The sequence below is a fragment of the Neoarius graeffei genome, chromosome 13 (genome assembly GCF_027579695.1).
Source record: "Neoarius graeffei isolate fNeoGra1 chromosome 13, fNeoGra1.pri, whole genome shotgun sequence".
Taxonomy (NCBI): Eukaryota; Metazoa; Chordata; class Actinopteri; order Siluriformes; family Ariidae; genus Neoarius; species Neoarius graeffei.
Window position 1 is genome coordinate 45,678,902 of NC_083581.1, and position 20,128 is coordinate 45,699,029.

The 20,128-nt window shown below is 42.2% G+C and overlaps 1 protein-coding gene across 1 annotated transcript in view; it reads right to left on the reverse strand.

Annotated features, from left to right (window-relative positions):
- LOC132896779 (neuromedin-K receptor) overlaps positions 1–17,093 on the reverse strand; it is a 33,451-nt gene extending 16,358 nt beyond the window's left edge. Inside the window, exons 1-2 of the mRNA XM_060937841.1 lie at positions 16,723–17,093; positions 2,755–2,943 (exon numbers count right to left, since the gene is read on the reverse strand). Of these exons, the coding sequence (XP_060793824.1) occupies positions 2,755–2,943; positions 16,723–17,093 (560 nt within the window). The remainder of the gene's footprint in view (positions 1–2,754; positions 2,944–16,722) is intronic.
- Between the last annotated feature and the right edge of the window lie 3,035 nt (positions 17,094–20,128).

A 20,128-nucleotide genomic window follows, 5' to 3' on the forward strand; every position in this document is an offset into this window, starting at 1 on the left:
CTCACAGCCAAATACACAGAATGGGCATGCGCCTCCGAGGGACTCTCACAGTCAACGGGGGAAACTGGTGTTGAATCTGCTGATGGCATTAAATAATTTTTCTTGTACACTGCAAGTACATCGAGTTAATTATTAAATAAATGTACGCAAAACACTATGAATATATTTCATTATGTTATGGAATTACGTATGGATATCAGAATGTCACATTTATATTACTACATTTTAATCTAACTTAACTCCATTAGACAAGTGATTAACTAATTTATTGTCATAAATGAAACACACTTCTGCACCGCTAACATTGTGTTTGCACACACGTGTGCGAGAGAGAGGTTTTGATCGCTCTCTCTCTCTGTGCATGCGCACTTATAAGGGAGAACATTGCCCACTCTGCACTGTGGATAACACAGTTGAAATAATCCTGTAACAGTGAAATGAGCAAGCACGGGGAACACATTTACCTAACTATTTAGCTTATTATTTGCTCATTCGTTTGTTCATTTAATTAAAAACACGCCTGGAATTTTAAAAAAATTGCCAAAAACGTAAAATAGTTTCATTAATTAATTACCATATTATATATGCAATGCTTCCAGATGATACTATATACAGGGGGCTGCAAAAGTAGGTATACAGTAATGAAAAACAAAACATTTGCACAAAACATTAGTATTAAATGAAACCTAGCACCACTATTATAATACTAGTAATACTGGAATAATCCTTACTGTATACCTACTTTTGCAGCCCCCTGTATTATCTTATTTTAAACACTTTATATTTCATTAGATTTTGGTTTAAAAACAAATGCCATGTGACCTTATTGACCGGATTTAGCAACTACTAATGCCTTCAGCAATGACAGTACGATTACCTTTTGCAACTACTAATGCCTGTATCGGGGGACGCGCATTGCAAAGACGCTTTTCGTCCTGTTGCTCTTTAGACTCCTTCTTACGAGTGAGTTCGGGAAAACCACATACAGAGACAACATACGTTGCTTAAGAGAGTCTCTCAACTCTTTCTTTAGCTATAAAGGGCAATGTTATCGGGAAACCCACCCCAGATTGAGATCAATGATATTAGGCCTACATGTACTGTAAAAAAAAAAGTAAATCCATAGCATGTTTAGTTGCAGAGGTATCTAATCTAACTCTTTATCCATGGTATTTTCAGCATTGTCTCAGTCAACTGTGAAAATGAGTTACTTTGTTTCATTCTTCATATTTCATACTTTGCACATGTGTCTCATTGCGTCATTTTCTCTCTCTCTCTCTCTCTCTCTCTCTCTCTCACACACACACACACACACGCACAAATAATAAATTGTGCTCCCTAACATTGTAAATCAGTTCATTTTCAGTTTCGTGAAAGCCACTAAACTTCTCAGCTGATTTCTTATTATCCGCGGTTTCACAATGTTTCATAAATAATTCAATATTTAATTACTGGCAAAAATATATAATAAATACTGCTTAAACACATTAAGAAGGTATCAAATGTAATAAATACGTCTGCAATATTGTTGGAAACCAAAGTCCAAGCTGGTCCTGGCTGTGGAAATGAGGTTTAAGTGCATGTAAGGATATCCATTGTAATATTTGTAGATACATTAAGTTACCAATACATATTTTATACCATATTGCAATACAAATCAGGCTCTTTCAAACAAAACAAAACTTGTAATTATCATTTTTCTTTTGCTTTCTAACTATAACTGCATTTTTCCATTACTCTGTAAAGCACCCTTGGTGAAAACCTCCATATAAATTAAAGTTGCTGTTGATGTTTGTAGGATGACAAAAAAACTAAAATATATATATTTTTTATTCTCAGTTATCTGGTGCAGTATTCTACAATTCTACTGGGGTACAGAGGATTAATCATATATATTATAATGCAAACGATGATTAAAGGGTTTATTTATTTATTATGGTTTTTATTTTAGCTCCTAGTAATGTCCAGAACATCAAAATACTTCACAAAAACAAATAAAAGTTTTAGTTTCCAGTTGCTACACTCTAATTTGTCATCTAACTTGCATATTAGATGTGATTGTTCAAACACTGTGGAACGTATTTAGTGACATCATAGGCTGCATTTTACACAGCTGTAATGAGAACGTTTTAGGTAAATAGGAAAAGGTGATTTTCACATGCTAAAGATAAGCGTGTTAATTATTTATCATGTTACTCTCAAGATGTTATGTAGACGCACACACGTGTGTGTGTATCTATCTATCTATCTATCTATCTATCTATCTATCTATCTATCTATCTATGTAGGTCAGCCATAAAATTAAAAACACTGACAGGTAAAGTGAATTACAGTGATTAATGTTGCACAGTGGCACCTCTCAAGGGGTGGGATATATTAGGCAGCAAGAGAACAGTCAGTTCTTGAAGTTGATGTGTTAGAAGCAGGAAAAATGGGCAAGCATAATTGACAAGGGCCAAATTATGATGGCAAGATGACTGGATCAGATCCTTATGCTTGCCCTATATATATTTAAAATTGTTTAAAATATTTATGAACAATATACCATGCACAATAATTAATATAAGACAAAAATACTGGAAAAGGAAACCTAGAGAATGAATCTGATTGGATAATAGTGTTAATAAGTGATTAGATGATTATTTTGATTGGAGAAAAGTTGTAAGCAAATGGAGCATAAATCTGATTGGATGAGAGGGTTAATAATATGATGTGAATGATTATGTGAATGATTGGAGCGTGTGTGTGTAGTACATGAATGCATCACTGAAGAGGCGGGGCCAGGCCACATAACATAGCGTCCTATTGGGAGTTGCTTTGGTCTTTGAGTAGAAGCACAGCGGGAAGGCCAGCACCACCGCTGCTCCCCACACACACAGGATCACCACTCTGGTTAACATGGCTGAGATACGTGGCTTCAGTGGGTGGATGATCGCTATGTACCTGAACAGACAGGAAGTGACATCACTCAGCATGTTTCCATTCACAACATTAAGAATAAATGTAAAGTGTGCATGTGGCACAGGCAGTGCTAACTATTAGGACGCAATATTCGATAGCACATGGCTGTGACAGTCACAACGCTGGAGTGTAACATTAACAATAACAGAATTATTTCATATTCAGTTAATATTACAGAGATATACTATCCCTCCTCTGTTCTAAAGCATCGTTTCATAAATATCTCTGCTCCTGACTATAATAACTCCTATCAGAAGTGCGACTCACTCATGAATGCATTCTTTAATAAAGATTTGTGTATTTTATCCTTATTTATTATCAGGAGAACAGCTTGAGCTTGCTCTCAGAGGAACAGCAGTGTTTAGTTCACTGGAGTCACACTGTTATTATACATCACAATCCATTATAAAAACACAGAGACACATCCATATAAATGTTAAATATACCTTTGTGTTGATTCTATATTAATTCCATGATTATACATTTAAATATCTACTATTACAAGCTTTAGTCTTAAGAAAAAGTGATTAATCATGATTAAACACAGCAAATTGTGTGATTAAGTAGTTTTTTAATCGATTGACAGCCCCAATTATTATTATTATTTAGTAGGATTATTATTATTATTATTATTATTATTATTATAGCACCTTTCATACATTTACAGCATAGCTGTAACATATCACACATCCGTGTGTGTGTGTGTGTGTATGTGAGAGAGAGAGAGAACTTGTAGTTGCTACATATTGAGGACCAGAACACATTTTTTACCAACAGAGTTAGGACATTTTTGGGAATGGAGGACATTTTGGGTGGCACACGAAGGCTAGCCCATATGGTCCAATCCCACAGAAGAGCTACTGTAGCACAAACTGCTGAAAAAGTTCATGCTAGCTAAAACAGAAAGGTGTCAACATTAACTTTTTCAGCAGTTTGTGCTACAGTAGCTCTTCTATAGGATTGGACCATATGGGCTAGCCTTCGTGCATAATGCAAATCAATGAGCCTTCGACACCCATGACCCTGTCGCTGGTTCACCGGTTATCCTTCCTTGGACCACTTTTAGTAGGTACTAACCACTGCATACCGGGATCACCCCACAAGATGTGCCATTTTGGAGATGCTTAGACCCAGCCATCTAGCCATCACAATTAGACCCTTGTCAAAGTCGCTCAGGTCCTTACGCTTGCCCATTTTTCCTGCTTCCAACACATCAACTTCAAGAACTCACTGCACTCTTGCTGTTTTATATTTCACCCATTGACGGGTGCCATTGTAACAACATAATCAATGTAATTCACTTTACCTGTCAATGGTTTTAATGTTATGGCTGTTCAGTGTGTTTATATTACACACACACACTGTTTATATTACACACACACACACACACACACACACACACACACACACACACACACACACAGAGTGACTAAACGTGGCATGGATTTCCATTTTTTATGATACATGCAATATTATTTATCTCACTCTGATCAGTTTTGTGAAAGATTATGTTTATGATTAAGCTGGTGGCAGCTATAAACTAACCAACACAGTCAAACAAAAATACTAAGAATTGTTAGAGAATTAGCTACTCATAACAAACAGGAGGATGCTAATATTACTCGGAAGCTTTTTTATTTTGACATTCTGTACATCAACATGATCATCACTGTCATCCAAACATGGTGGACTGTCGTCGTTGGTGCACAAAAATCCTGTTTTATCCAATGAGAACAGATGCTGGTGCTTCTGATAGCCATAACTTCCAGAGACACTGTAACTCCTCAGCTAGTCAGTCAGTTAATATAACTACTTCAATGTCCATGCCAACACATCCTGTTTCCTTTTTCAAAAGGAAGGTATAGCGTTAATGTACCCACAATCACAGTATTATTTCATGAATGAACGAAGTATGTAGAATATACAGTATAGCAGAAATGTCTTTAAACATCACAGCCACCCATGGCCGCTACCAGTAAATTCTAACACGCCGGCAGAGGCTGCTTTGGGATATAGAGGATTAATGTAAACTTGTGATTTGCAGCTGCACTACTGTCATAATTGCTGTTGTAGAAAATTAATAAACACCTTCTAACCAATCACAGTCCAAATCCAATTCCACAGTGCTGTACTAAAGGACTAAATAACACTGAAACAAATAATATAACACACACACACACCTATAAGAAACATCTCTTTGTTTTCAGTTACACAGAAATACACACTGTAAAATCCCTGAAGCTGAATTCACACCTACACTAACACCTAACTCATTTTATTTTAATGTTCTACTTGTTTTTAAGGTTCTGAGGCTTGGATTCAATTCCACTAAAGAGTCTTTAAGCATTAGAACTTTTAGAACATTAAAATGGTTCTACTTTTAATGTTTTCTGATAGTTAAGGCTTCTTTGCCACCACTTTAAAACCCTCTTTGAAAAACCCACTACTGTTTCTTAACATGTTCTACTCTAATACTCAGTGTTGTTTTCTACACAAGATTTAAGGTTTTTTGATAGAGATAAACCAAAGAACCCACTGGGCGATATAATAAACACACACACACACAAAAAAAAAAGTTATGAGTGTTTTACTGGAAAATACGCCACTCATATATTTTTCCTACAAACTACATCCGGGACACTGAGAACTACAACTGTGACATATTTTTCAATTTCTTCACTCATGAGGAAATCGATGAATTGTTTTTATAAATTTGGGTCCTTTTTGTCTGTGAATGTGTCGATATAATAAAAATAAAATCACACTTTGGCTTGAAGATATGAAGTTTATCTTCTTGTGTTAAAAAACTCACATTTTTCATACAATACAATTGCGGATCTGAGTGAGATATTTTCCAATATTTCACTCCGATGATGTCACTCCCAGTGTTTTCCCGCTGACTAGATGTGCACTGTCAAAATGGTGAACCAGTTCAAAATTAAAATTCTTTTGATTAACTTTCGTATTTTTTGTGGATGTGTCCATATAATATAAAGAACATTATATGCTGGCATGAAGATATGAAGTTTATCTTGGGAGTTATGTTTACACTGGGAGTGACATCATCGGAGTGAAATGTCAGAGAATATATCACTCAGAGCCGCGATGTATTTAGGATGAAAAATGCAAGTTTTTCAACATGAGAAGATTTAATTTAATTTTTTTAGCTTTGCCATAGTGAGATATATATGTACATACATCATGGCTAGGAAACCACTACAACTTGTGCCAATTACAGTGGCCCCATTGTACCTAATCTGCATGTCTTTGAACTGTGGGGGAAACCAGAGCACCTGGAGAAAACCCACGCAGACATGTGGAGAAAATGCAAACTCCACACAGAAAAGTCCCTGTTGGCTGTGAGGCTCGAACCTGGAACCTTCTTGTTGTGAGGTGACAGTGCTAACCACTGCACTGATGAACTTCATATCTTCAAGCCAATGTGTGAACTTCATATCTTCAAGCAATGTGTAATTTTTATTATATGGACACATTCACATACAACAAGTGCCCAAATTTATCAAAACAGTTCAGTGATTTCCTCGCCAGTGACATATCGAGATTTATGTCACAGTTTTAGTTCTCTATGTCCCGGATGTAGCTTGGATGAAAAATACGAGTGGTGTATTTCCCAGTAAAACACTAGTGTCTATATATATATATATATATATATATATATATATATATATATATATATATCCTTCTCATCCCCGGCGGGGGTGGGTTATCCATGTCATCCTCAAGCTCGGGTCCTCTACCAGAGGCCTGGGAGTTTGAGGGTTCTGCACAGTATCTTCGATGTTCCTAGTACTGCGCTCTTCTGGACTGAGGCTTCAGATGTTGTTCCTGGGATTTGCTGGAGCCACTCTCCCAATTTGGGGGTTACTGCCCCAAGTGCCCCCACTACCACGGGGACCACGCAACCCTTGACCTTCCACATCCGTTCCAGCTGCTCTTTCAACCCTTGATACTTCTCAAGTTTCTCATGTTCCTTCTTCCTGATGTTGGCGTCAGCTGGGATCGCCACATCTATCACCACCACCCTCTTCTGCTCTTTGTCCACCACCACTATGTCCGGTTGGTTAGCCAGGATCTGTTTGTCAGTCTGGAAGCTGAAGTCCCACAGAACCTTGGCCCTGTTGTTCTCAGCCACCTTCTGTGGTATGGCCCATTGGGACTTGGGTACTTCTATTCCATACTGGTTGCAGATGTTCCTGTATACTATCCCAGCCACTTGGTTGTGCCTCTCCATGTACGCTGATCCAGCTAGCATCTTACACCCTGCTACTATGTGCTGGACTGTTTCAGGGGCTTCTTTGCACAGTCTGCATCTTGGGTCTGAGCTACTCTGGTAGATCCTGGCCTCTATGGCTCTTGTGCTTATGGCCTGTTCTTGTGCTGCCATGATTAGTGGCTCTGTGCTGTCTGTCAGTCCTGCATTATCCAGCCACTGGTAGGATTTCTTGATATCAGCCACTTCCTCTATCTGACGGTGGTACATGCCATGTAGGGGTTTGTCCCTCCAGGTTGTCTGTTCCTCCTCCTCTGCACTCTCATCAGGGTTCTGCTGCCTGAGACATTCACTTAGCAGTTCATCCTTTGGGGCCATCTTTCTGATGTATTCTCGGATTTTCGATGTTTCATCCTGGACCGTGGTCTTGACGCTCACTAGCCCTCGGCCTCCCTCTTTCCGCTTAGTGTATAGTCTCTGGGTGCTGGACTTGGGGTGGAACCCTCCATACATGGTGAGGAGCTTTCTAGTCTTGATATCTGTGGCTTCTATCTCCTCCTTTGGCCAGTTTATGATACCAGCGGGGTATCTGATGACTGGTAGTGCGTACATGTTGATGGCTCGGACCTTGTTCTTACCATTCAGCTGACTTTTCAGGTCCTGCCTTACTCTCTGGAGGTATTTGGCTGTGGTTGACTTCCTTGTGGCCTCTTCATGGTTTCCATTAGCCTGTGGGATGCCAAGGTACTTGTAGCTGTCTTGGATATCACCTATGTTGCTCTCTGGTAGGTCAATCCCCTCAGTCCGGACCATCTTGCCTCTCTTTGAGACCATCCGGCCACACTTGTCCAATCCGAATGACATCCCTATGTCATCGCTGTATATCTGGGTGGTGTGGATCAGCAAGTCTATTTCTCGCTCGTTCCTGGCATACAGCTTGATGTCATCCATGTAGAGCAGGTGGCTGATTGTTGCCCCACTACGGAATCGGTACCCGTAGCCGCTCTTCGTGATGATCCAACTGAGGGGGTTCAGGCCCATGCAGAACAGCAGTGGTGATAGCGCATCTCCTTGGTATATGCCGCACTTGATGTTGACTTGGGCAATGGGTTTTGAGTTGGCCTCTAGGGTTGTCTTCCACATTTCCATTGAGTTCTGGATGAAGGTCCTTAGGTTCCTGTTGATCTTATACAGTTCCAGACATTCCAGTATCCATGTGTGTGGCATTGAGTCGTAGGCTTTCTTGTAGTCAATACAGGCAGTGCACAGGTTGGTCTGTCTCTTCTTACAGTCTCGGGCGACTGTTCTATCGACCAGTAGCTGGTGCTTGGCTCCTCTGATGTTGCTGCCAATCCCTTTCTGTGCCTTGCTCATGTATTGAGCCACATGCTTACTCATTTTTGCTGCAATGATGCCTGACAGGGCCTTCCATGTTGTGCAGAGACAGGTAATTGGCCGGTAGTTGGATGGGATGGGTCCCTTCTGGGGGTCCTTCATGATTAGGACTGTCCTGCCTTGGGTTAGCCATTCTGGGTGGGTCTCATCCCTCAGCAGCTGGTTCATCTGTGCTGCTAGGCGTTCATGGAGTGCAGTTAGCTTCTTCAGCCAGTATGTATGGATCATATCGGGGCCTGGTGCTGTCCAGCTCTTCATCTTTGACACTCTTTCTTGGACGTCTGCCATTGAGATGGTTACTGGTTCTTGTTCTGGGAGGTTGCTGTGGTCAGCTCTTAGGTCCACTAACCATTGGGCATCGGTGTTGTGTGATGCCTTTCTTTCCCATATGTCTTTCCAGTATTTTTCCACCTCAGCTCTTGGTGGGTCTGACCGGTTGTTGTTCCCCTGCCACTGAGAGTAAACCTTGGCTGGTTCAGTGGAGAACAGCTTGTTTATTCTCCTGGCCTCTCCCTCCTTGGTGTATCTCTTCAACTGGGTGGCCAGAGCTGTTAGTCGCTGTTTGGCAGTTTCGAGTGCCTCTGGTATGGAGAGTGAGTTGTACTTCCTGGGTGCCCCTTTATTAGGGCCCGAGCCCTATGGGCGAAGGCCCTATTGTTCTTGTAAGAGTTCACTATTATTATTCTTCCGTCTTCTTCTTTATTTTTCTCCGCTGTTGGGCCATTTTCGGGGCGCTTGCCATGGGCGAAAACGCACGAAATTTGGCACCAGTTCCGAGAATTGCCACCGCTACTCAGCACCAAAAGCCCAAACTTGGCCGGGGCTCAGGGCCCCTATAGCGCCCCCTAAGTCGTTGTGATTTTGGTCTCCCGCATTAAGGTGCCTGGTTGCCATGTAGTTTGTAGTAGTGGCATGCCATTTGGTACGCATATGTATCTCACTAAGCCGGACAAAAATGTAATGCCAATGCATTAGCCACGCCCAACAGGAAGTGAGGTAATTTCACTTTTGTGCGAAATGCATGGCCACGAAGACGGCGCAACTCCTCCTAGACCGTTCATAGGAATGTGACCAAAATTGATACACATCATCTACAGACATGGCTGACAAAAGTTACTAAATAGGTTTCACGTAGCATAAACCGTTCAGAAGTTATACGTCAATCAATTTTCGATGCAAAATTTTACATGCCTAAAAATTCATAACAAATCTTCTAATTGCTCAAAACTGCTCATACTTCACACGCAAATCACTCATTGGGCTTCTGACATGTTACCCAATTTCTGTGATATTTCGCCACTGGGGGCGCTATTTTTGGGCAAAAATTCCAATCTTTCCTCAAATTTGGTCAAACTTCACGGCCACCCTCTTACTACCTCCCATGTCATGTATACCACATTTTGGGAATTTTCGTCCATGGGGGGCGCTGTTTTTGGCCGACGCAATTGCTCCAAAACGGGTTTTTGGCAAATAATTCCATTATGCTTTTCTTTCACACCACTACCTTGTGACAGTGCGTTGCTGTTGTAGACGCTTATTTTTCCAACTCATAATCGCTCATGTACAGCATAGTGCCACCTACTGACATGGGAAAAACCAAAAAATTTATTCTTCAAAAATCTATATCTCATCTTCTATTTACTCAATTGTCATCAAACTTCATATGCCAACTCTTCATAGCTCACCTGACATGTACGCCAAATTTTGTGCACTTTCGCCCACTTTCGCCCCTGGGGGTGCTGGTTATGGCAGAAATGATATTGCAGCTTCTGATTTGTCAAACTTGGCAAGCAAACTCTTTACAAGACCCTTATTGGGGCGCTTGCCATGGTCGACAACGCACGAAATTTGGCTCCTTTTTCTTAGACTGCCACCGCTACTGAGAACCGGAAGCCCAGATCCAGGTGGGCCTCAGGGCCGCTATAGCGCCCCCTAACTCGTTGTGATTTTGGCCTCCCGCATTAAGGTGCCTGGTTGCCATGTAGTTTGTAGTAGTGGCATGCCATTTGGTACGCATATGTATCTCACTAAGCCAGACAATAATGTAATGCCAATGCATTAGCCACGCCCAACAGGAAGTGAGGTAATTTCACTTTTGTGCGAAATGCATGGCCACGAAGACGGCGCAACTCCTCCTAGACCGTTCATAGGAATGTCACCAAAATTGATACACATCATCTACAGACATTGCTGACAAAAGTTACTAAATACGTTTCACATAGCATAAACCGTTCAGAAGTTATACGTCAATCAATTTTCAATGCAAAATTTTACATGCTTAAAAATTCATAACAAATCTTCTAATTGCTCAAAACTGCTCATACTTCACACGCAAATCACTCATTGGGCTTCTGACATGTTACCCAATTTCTGTGATATTTCGCCACTGGGGGCGCTATTTTGGGGCAAAAAATCCAATCTTTCCTCAAATTTGGTCAAACTTCACGGCCACCCTCTTACTACCTCCCATGTCATGTATACCACATTTTGGGAATTTTCGTCCATGGGGGGCGCTGTTTTTGGCCGACGCAATTGCTCCAAAATGGGTTTTTGGTAAATAATTCCATAATGCTTTTCCTTCACACCACTACCTTGTGATAGTACGTTGCTGTTGTAGACACTTATTTTTCCAACTCATAATGGCTCATGTACAGCATAGCGCCACCTACTGACATGGGAAAAACCAAAAAATTTATTCTTCAAAAATCTATATCTCATCTTCTATTTTCTCAATTGTCATCAAACTTCATACGCAAACTCTTCATAGCTCACCTGACATATACGCCAGATTTTGTGCACTTTCGCCCCTGGGGGTGCTGGTTATGGCAAAAATGATATTGCAGCTTCTGATTTGTCAAACTTGGCAAGCAAACTCTTTACAAGACCCTTATTGGGGCGCTTGCCATGGTCGACAACGCACGAAATTTGGCTCCTTTTTCTTAGACTGCCACCGCTACTGAGAGCCAGAAGCCCAGATCCAGGCGGGCCTCAGGGCCTCTATAGCGCCCCCCGAGCACCGTACAGTGCGAGACCCTATTGTTGCCATGTGTCCAATTCTGTGCTTTGTCGCCATTGTGGGAGTAATGTCTCTTGCCGAAGAAGCTGTGGAAGGTATTTCGCGGGGACGCATGCCCCCGCCCCCCTTGGCCGCTGGCGCAAGGGCCCGTCTAGGCCGCTTGCGGCTTTAATTCACCATGTTCCCTTTCTGTAGTTCAGCTAGCTGGCTAACTTCTCTCCGTGCTGCCTTTATCTTGGCCTCTAATCATCTCTTCCATGGTGGATACTGTTTGTTATGTTCCGAGCCCACCTTGTGTCCAAGCATCTCCATGATTACTATTGCTGTACTGTGTATCAGCTTGTTGGTCTCAGTGATGGTTCTTGTGGAGATTGTCTTCAGAGCAGCATTCACATCTACTAGTAGATCTTCTGAAGGTACTTGGCAACTCAGCTTCGGTATTCGTCAGGGGCTCCAGGTTTCCAGTTGGGTCACGATCTTCCTTCTCAGGTCAGCAGCTCTTGTGTTGAGGCTGTTAGCTGTTGGGGCCTGGTACCCAATCTCTGGTTGTGGGGATGATGATGACATCTCCCCGCTGACCTGTCTTCCCCTTGCCGTAGCATTGTTGTTGTATTTCATTAATCTCTAGTTGTGATAGTAGATTTCAATTATGGATGTTGGAACACTGGGCTAATAGCTGTTTCTTTGATTTCTCCTTGATTGTGGGTTTCAAAGTATCCAATGGTCCCACATTCGCTGCATGTATCCCCTCTCTCTGGGATTGCTTGTATAGTAGCATTCCAGCAAATCTGTATTTTCTGTCCTCGTCCATCGATGTCTTGTTCCAGTAGCCCATTTCTCATCAGTTTGCCCCGGTTCCCTAGCAACTGACGCAGACCTTGTTGACCCGGGCGACGTCTGAGCCGGTATGACTCTATCAGTTATGTCTTCACTCATTCCTGAGGGGTCTTGCCTAAGGACCCTTACTGGATGATGTTTTGCCCCGACCAGGATTCGAACCCCGATCTCCCGCATCGTAGTCAGTGAGCATTACCACTGTACTATCCAGCTGATTTATATATATATATATATATATATATATATATATATATATAAATAAAAGTATTTGCTCACCCATCCAAATTATCGGAATCAGGTCTTCCAATCACTTCCATGGCCACAGGTGTATAAAATCAAGCACCTAGGCATGCAGACTGTTTTTCCAGTTTGGAGCTGGCCCCTTCCTCTTCCAACATGACTGTGCACCAGTGCACAAAGCAAGGTCCATAAAGACATGGATGACAGAGTCTGGTGTGGATGAACTTGGCTGGCCTGCACAGAGTCCTGACCTCAACCTGATAGAACACCTTTGGGATGAATTAGAGCGGAGACTGGGAGCCAGGCCTTCTTGTCCAACATCAGTGTGTGACCTCACAAATGCGCTTGTGGAAGAATGGTAAAAAATTCCCATAAACACACTCCTAAACCTTGTGGACAGCCTTCCCAGAAGAGTTGAAGCTGTTCTAGCTGCAAAGGGTGGACCGACGTCATACTGAACCCTATGGATTAGGAATGGGATGTCACTTAAGCTCATATGTGAGTCAAGGCAGGTGAGCGAATACTTTTGGCAATATAGTGTGTGTGTGTATATATATATATATATATATATATATATATATATATATATATACATATACACTAGTGCATCTCAAAAAAATAGAATATTGTGAAAAAGTTCAATATTTTCCATCAGTTATTTAAGAAAGTGAAAATGTTATATATTATAGACTCATTACACATAAACTAAAATGTTTCAAACATTTTTCTATTTTAATTTTAATCAGTATGGCATACAGTACAAAAACATAAAAAACCCATATCAAAATATTAGAATATTTAATTTCGAGTTTGAGTAAAACAGTATGAACACAGTGTATCTCTCGGTCTAGTTCAGTACACACAACCACAATCATGGGGAAGACTGCTGACTTGACTGTTGTCCAGAAGATGATCACTGATGCCCTCCACAAGGAGGGTAAGCCACAAAAGGTCATTGCTGAAAAGGGTGGCTGGAAAAGGTGCACAAGCAACAGGGATGGCCGCAGTCTTGAGAGGATTGTCAAGAAAAGTTGATTCAAGAACTTGGGAGAGCTTCACAAGGAGTGGACCGAGGCTGGTGTCAGTGTATCAAGACCCATCACGAACAGACATCTTCAAGAAAGGGGATACAACTTTCGCATTCCTAATATCAAGTTACTCCTGAGCCAGAGACAATGTCAGAAGTGTCTTATCAGGGCTAAGGAGAGAAAGAAATGGATTGTTGCTCAGTGGTCCAAAGTCCTCTTTTCAGATGAAAGTACCGTACATTTTGCATTTAATTTGGAAATCACGGTTCTAGAGTCTGGAGAAAGAGTGGAGAGGCACAGAATCCAAGGTGTTTGAAGCCCAGTGTGATGTTTCCACAGTCTGTGATGATTTGGGGTGCCATGTCATCTGCTGGTGTTGGTCCACTGTATTTTATCAAGTCCAAAGTCAACACAGCCATCTACCAGGAGATTTTAGAGCACTTCATGCTTCCATCTGCTGATGAGCTTTTTGGAGATGCTGATTTCCTTTTCCAGCAGGACTTGGCACCTACCCACAGTGCCAAAACTACTACCAAATGGTTTGCTGACCATGATATTACTGTGCTTGATTGGCCAGCCAACTTGCCTGACCTGAACCCCATACAGAATCTATGGGGTATTGTCAAGAGGAAGATGAGAAACACACGACCCAAAAATACAGATACGCTGAAGGCCACTATCAAAGCAACCTGGGCTTCAATAACACCTCAGCAGTGCCACAGACTGATCACCTCCATGCCACACCGCATTGATACGGTAATTCATGGTAAAGGAGCCCAAACCAAGTATTGAGTGTATAAATGAATATACTTTTCAGAAGTTGGACATTTCTGTATTATAAATCCTTTTTTTGATTGATCTTAGGGAATATTCTAATAATTTGAGATACTGGATTTCTGATTTTCATGAGCTATAAGCCATAATCATCAAAATTAAAACAAAAAAGGCTTTAAATATTTCACTTTACATGTAATGAATATAGAATATATGAAAGTTTACCGTTTTGAATTAAATTATGAAAAAAAGGAACTTTTTCATTGTATTCTAATTTTTTGAGATGCACTAGTGTGTGTATATATATATATATATATATATATATATATATATATATATATATATATATGACCTAAAACATCATTGGATTTTCACACAAGTCCTAAAAGTAGCTAAAGAGAACCCAGTTAAACAAATTAAACAAAAATATTATACTTGGTCATTTATTTATTGAGGAAAATGATCCAATATTACATATCTGTGAGTGGCAAAAGTATGTGAACCTCTAGGATTAGCAGTTAATTTGAAGGAGAAATTAGAGTCAGGTGTTTTTAATCAATGGGATGACAATCAGGTGTGAGTTGGCACCCTGTTTTATTTAAAGAACAGGCATCTATCACAGTCTGATCTTCACAACACATGTTTGTGGAAGTGTATTATGGCACGAACAAAGGAGATTTCTGAAGACCTCAGAAAAAGCGTTGTTGATGCTCATCAGGCTGGAAAAGGTTACAGAACCATCTCTAAAGAGTTTGGACTCCACCAATCCACAGTCAGACAGATTGTGTACAAATGGAGGAAATTCAAGACCATTGTTACTCTGTCCAGGAGTGGTCAACCAACAAAGATCACTCCAAGAGCAAGGCATGTAATAGTCGGCGAGGTCACAAAGGACCCCATGGTAACTTCTAAGCAACTGAAGGCCTCTCTCACATTGGCTAATGTTAATGTTCATGAGTCCACCATCAGGAGAACGCTGAACAACAATGGTGTGTATGGCAGGGTTGCAAGGAGAAAGCCACTGCTCTCCAAAAAGAACATTGCTGCTCGTCTGCAGTTTGCTAAAGATCACAGGGACAAGCCAGAAGGTTTGTGGACGGATAGGACCAAAATAGAACTTTTTGGTTTAAATGAGAAGCATTATGTTTGGAGAAAGGAAAACACTGCACTCCAGCATAAGAACCTTATCCCATCTGTGAAACATGGTGGTGGTAGTATCATGGTTTGGGCCCGTTTTGCTGCATCTGGGCCAGGATGGCTTGCCATCATTGATGGAACAATGAATTCTGAATCATACCAGCAAATTCTAAAGGAAAATGTCAGGACATCTGTCCATGAACTGAATCTCAAGAGAAGGTGGGTCATGCAGCAAGATAACGACCCTAAGCACACAAGTTGTTCTACCAAAGAATGGTTAAAGAAGAATAAAGTTAATGTTTTGGAATGGCCAAGTCAAAGTCCTGACCTTAATCCAATCGAAATGTTGTGGAAGGACCTGAAGCGAGCAGTTCATGTGAGGAAACTGCTAAATGGGCTAAAATTCCTCCAAGCCGGTGTGCAGGACTGATCAACAGTTACCCCAAACGTTTAGTTGCAGTTATTGCTGCACAAGGGGGTCACACCAGATACTGAAAGCAAAGGTTCACATACTTTTGCCACTCATGGATATGTAATATTGGATCATTTTCCTCAATAAATAAATGACCAAGTATAATATTTTTGTCTGATTTGTTTAACTGGGTTCTCTTTATCTACTTTTAGGACTTGGGTGAAAATCTGATGTTGTTTTAGGTCATATTTACAGTATGCAGAAATATAGAAAATTCTAAAGGGTTTACAAACTTTCAAACACCACTCTGTGTGTGTGTGTGTGTGTGTGTGTGTGTGTGTGTGTGTCATAAAACAAGCCATCAAACCCCTATGCCTTATGGTTCTCTGCAGTCCTTATACCACCTTCAGATATATGGGTTCCTCAAGGGAGAGGAAAGGGAGAAGGTTTCTTCACTTTATAAAGAGGTTCTAGTTCAAACCCTCTCTGAAAACGAAACCCTCGGTTGTATGAATCTACATCGTACCTTGAAGGATTCTCTCGAGTGAAGAAACCGAAGAACTCTGTTTTTCGTGTAAAACTCTGATCATGATCAAGATGCTGAACTACCGAAGGGCACCTGAATCACTGCAGATTGAGTGTGTGTGTGTGTGTGTGTGTGTGTGTGTGTGTACGGGTGCGTGCCACACACCTGTCCACGGCTATGGCGGTCATGGAGTAGATGCTGGCGAACACACAGGCCACCGGGAAGAAGTTGTGGAACTTGCAGTACGCATCCCCGAAGTACCAATCCCCGTGCGCCGCGTACACGAAGTTGACCGGTGTGTTGAGCGCCGCCATGGTCGCGTCTGACACTGCCAGGTTCAGAAGGAAGTAGTTGGTGACCGTCCGCATGCGCTTGTGTGCCACGATGATCCAGATGACCACCAGGTTCCCGAACACGGCGATCACCAGCACGGAGCTGTACGCCAGCGACCACAGAGCCACGCGCCACGACGGCTGCGCAAACGGGTTGGTGAAGTTAACGGAGGGGAGAAGCGACGCGTTCCCGGCGGCAGACATTATTCACACAAAACAATGCATAAAAATATAAAAACAAATAAACCAGAGAGCGTAAAGATCACGTGCTGCGCGCGCGCGCCCTGCGGAGATGCGAAACAGGCGCGCGCTCCAGCATCACAGCGCAGGAAAGGTGTGCGTTCTAAACCGCTCACACACTACTGTACTACATAGTGTGCTAGATTAGTTCCCTTTCTCAATACAGCGAGTGGTGTTGGGATGAAGCTGCGAAAGACTTCACACATTCACAAAATCCTTGGTCACAACACATCTTCAACTCATCATCACCACCATCATCATCATCTTTCTAACCATCTTAATAATCGCAAAGGAAGACAAAAATGGTGAAATTCATCATCATGATGATCAGGGCCGTGCAAAGACCTTTGGAGGGGCAGGGGCTCAACATTCAAAAAAGGGCACTTGGAACAAATTTTTCACACAAGTTAACTTTATTCAAAACTAAATTTCAATTGCAACTGAACATTCTGTGTGTCTTGATAGAATATGTTGTAGACGTCGTCATTCAGCCTTAAGTTTCCGAATCTGCCACGTTAATGAAACGGATGGAGCAAACGGTTTAAATATAGCCTAGGCGGCTTCATTAAATGATAAACAACCCTACGCATTTACTGTTGTGTTCTAAGCTGCACAATATTGCATGTTCAGATAAGAAATGAAAGGAGACTTTCAGTGTGACCTTCCTCGCACTGTCTCCCACTGTCAACCGCCTGCAGGCGCTTTCTGCACGGAGGTTCACTGAATGCATGACGTCACGGATTGATGCCCGCATTTACATAGAAAAACGTTATTTTATAAATCTATAATTTCATATATTATTATCAAATTGTAGAGAATATTGATGTTGGAGCTAACTTATCTTTTACAAATATTAAAAAAAAAAAACCCAGTCCCTATGAAAAGGGCACTTTGGACAGCAAACAGAAAAGGGGCAGGGGCTAGAGCACCTGTAGCACCGGTTCATTGCACGTGGGTGATGATGATACAAAGGGCGGCACGGTCGGTGGTGCACTGTCGCCTCACAGCAAGAAGGTCCAGGTTCGAGCCCCGTGGCCGGCGAGGGCCTTTCTGTGCGGAGTTTGCATGTTCTCCCCGTGTCTGCATTGGTTTCCTCCGGGTGCTCCGGTTTCCCCCACAGTCCAAAGACATGCAGGTTAGGTTAACTGGCGACTCTAAATTGACCATAGGTGTGAATGTGAGTGTGAATGGTTGTCTGTGTCTATGTGTCAGCCCTGTGATGACCTGGCGACTTGTCCAGGGTGTACCCCGCCTTTCGCCCGTAGTCAGCTGGGATAGGCTCCAGCTTGCCTGCGACCGTGTTGGACAGGATAAAGCGGCTAGAGATAATGAGATGAGATGATACAAAACCGCAGCTTTTACCTTCAAACCTCCAGCGGTCAATGCAGTAGGAAATGAATGCTCAGAAATGGCCTTGCTCAGGGATTTGTACTTGCACTGATATTGTTCAGTATCTACACAGCCGGGGCGGCACGGTGGTGTAGTGGTTAGTGCTGTCGCCTCACAGCAAGAAGGTCCGGGTTCGAGCCCCGTGGCCAGCGAGGGCCTTTCTGTGCAGAGTTTGCATGTTCTCCCCGTGTCCGCGTGGGTTTCCTCCGGGTGCTCCGGTTTCCCCCACAGTCCAAAGACATGCAGGTTAGGTTAACTGGTGACTCTAAATTGACCGTAGGTATGTATGTGAGTGTGAATGGTTGTCTATGTGTCAGCCCTGTGATGACCTGGCGACTTGTCCAGGGTGTACCCCGCCTTTCGCCCGTAGTCAGCTGGGATAGGCTCCAGCTTGCCTGCGACCCTGTAGAACAGGATAAAGTGGCTAGAGATAATGAGATGAGATGAGATCTACACAGCCAATATCCCATATATCACATCCCATCAGTCTATGCAGATGATAGTGCACTAAGCTGTTCAGACAAGTCTATAGACACCATCCAGTACATCCTTGAGGATGACCTTACAGCTTCGGGCAACTATTTTAAGATGTGGCACCTAAATGTAAGCCAAAAGAAAACAGAATATTCTGCTTTCCATCTTGCTAACAGACTAGCTAAGAAGGAGCTTCCTTTATGTATGAAGGAAATAAGCTGAAATTCCAACCAGAGCTTGCTTATCTCTGAGTGACTCTAGATCGGAGCTTCACGTTTGCCTCACATCTTAAGAAACTATAGCCGAAAAGTGCCAGAAGCATGTAAACCTTATCAGAAAGCTTGCTGGAACCAATTGGGGAGCGGACTTTAACACTCTTCATACGTCCGCATTCCTACTTGTATACTCCACTGCAGAGTACACCTTCCCTTTGGAGCCACAGTTGTCACACTAGAGCACTATTTGCTGTTATTAACATTGCAGTGCAAATTATCTCTGGATCCTTGGTCTCAACTCCAACAAATGTGCTCCCAGCCCTTGCAGGCACTGCTCCTGCTAACACCAGATGCGAGTATTTTGTGTTGAAGCTTGCTGCCAAGGCTAACCAACCAGACAGCCTGGTCCCTAGTCTACCCTGTGATGCACTTCCTCAGAGAATCAACTGCAAGTACTTTGTAGTTGTTGCAAAAGAAATCTGCAGGACTTTCCCACTATCACCATCGTGAGTAGAAGACAGATGGAGGAAAGCATGGTAGATGTTCAACACCAACCTACCTAGCTTTATCCAAGAACCATCTAGCAAACCTGCTGGATGCCAGCTCCTACATCAATTATGGGTCAGGATGAACCAGCTCTGTACTGGCTTTGGCAAAACCTGTTCTTTTCTCTTCAAAATTGGAGCAGAGAGTTCAAATTTATGTATCTGTGGGAAACCACAAATTATTGAACATCTGATTGATGCCTACCTGGTGTACAAGCCTCCTCATGGCTGCAAAGGTTTGATAGCCCTTGACGCTTACACCCTTCAGTGGTTGGCACTTACCAACTTACCTGCATAAGGGATCACATGAACAACAACAATCATCATCATCATTATCCTCATCACGAATATCATCATTATGACCATCATCTTCTTC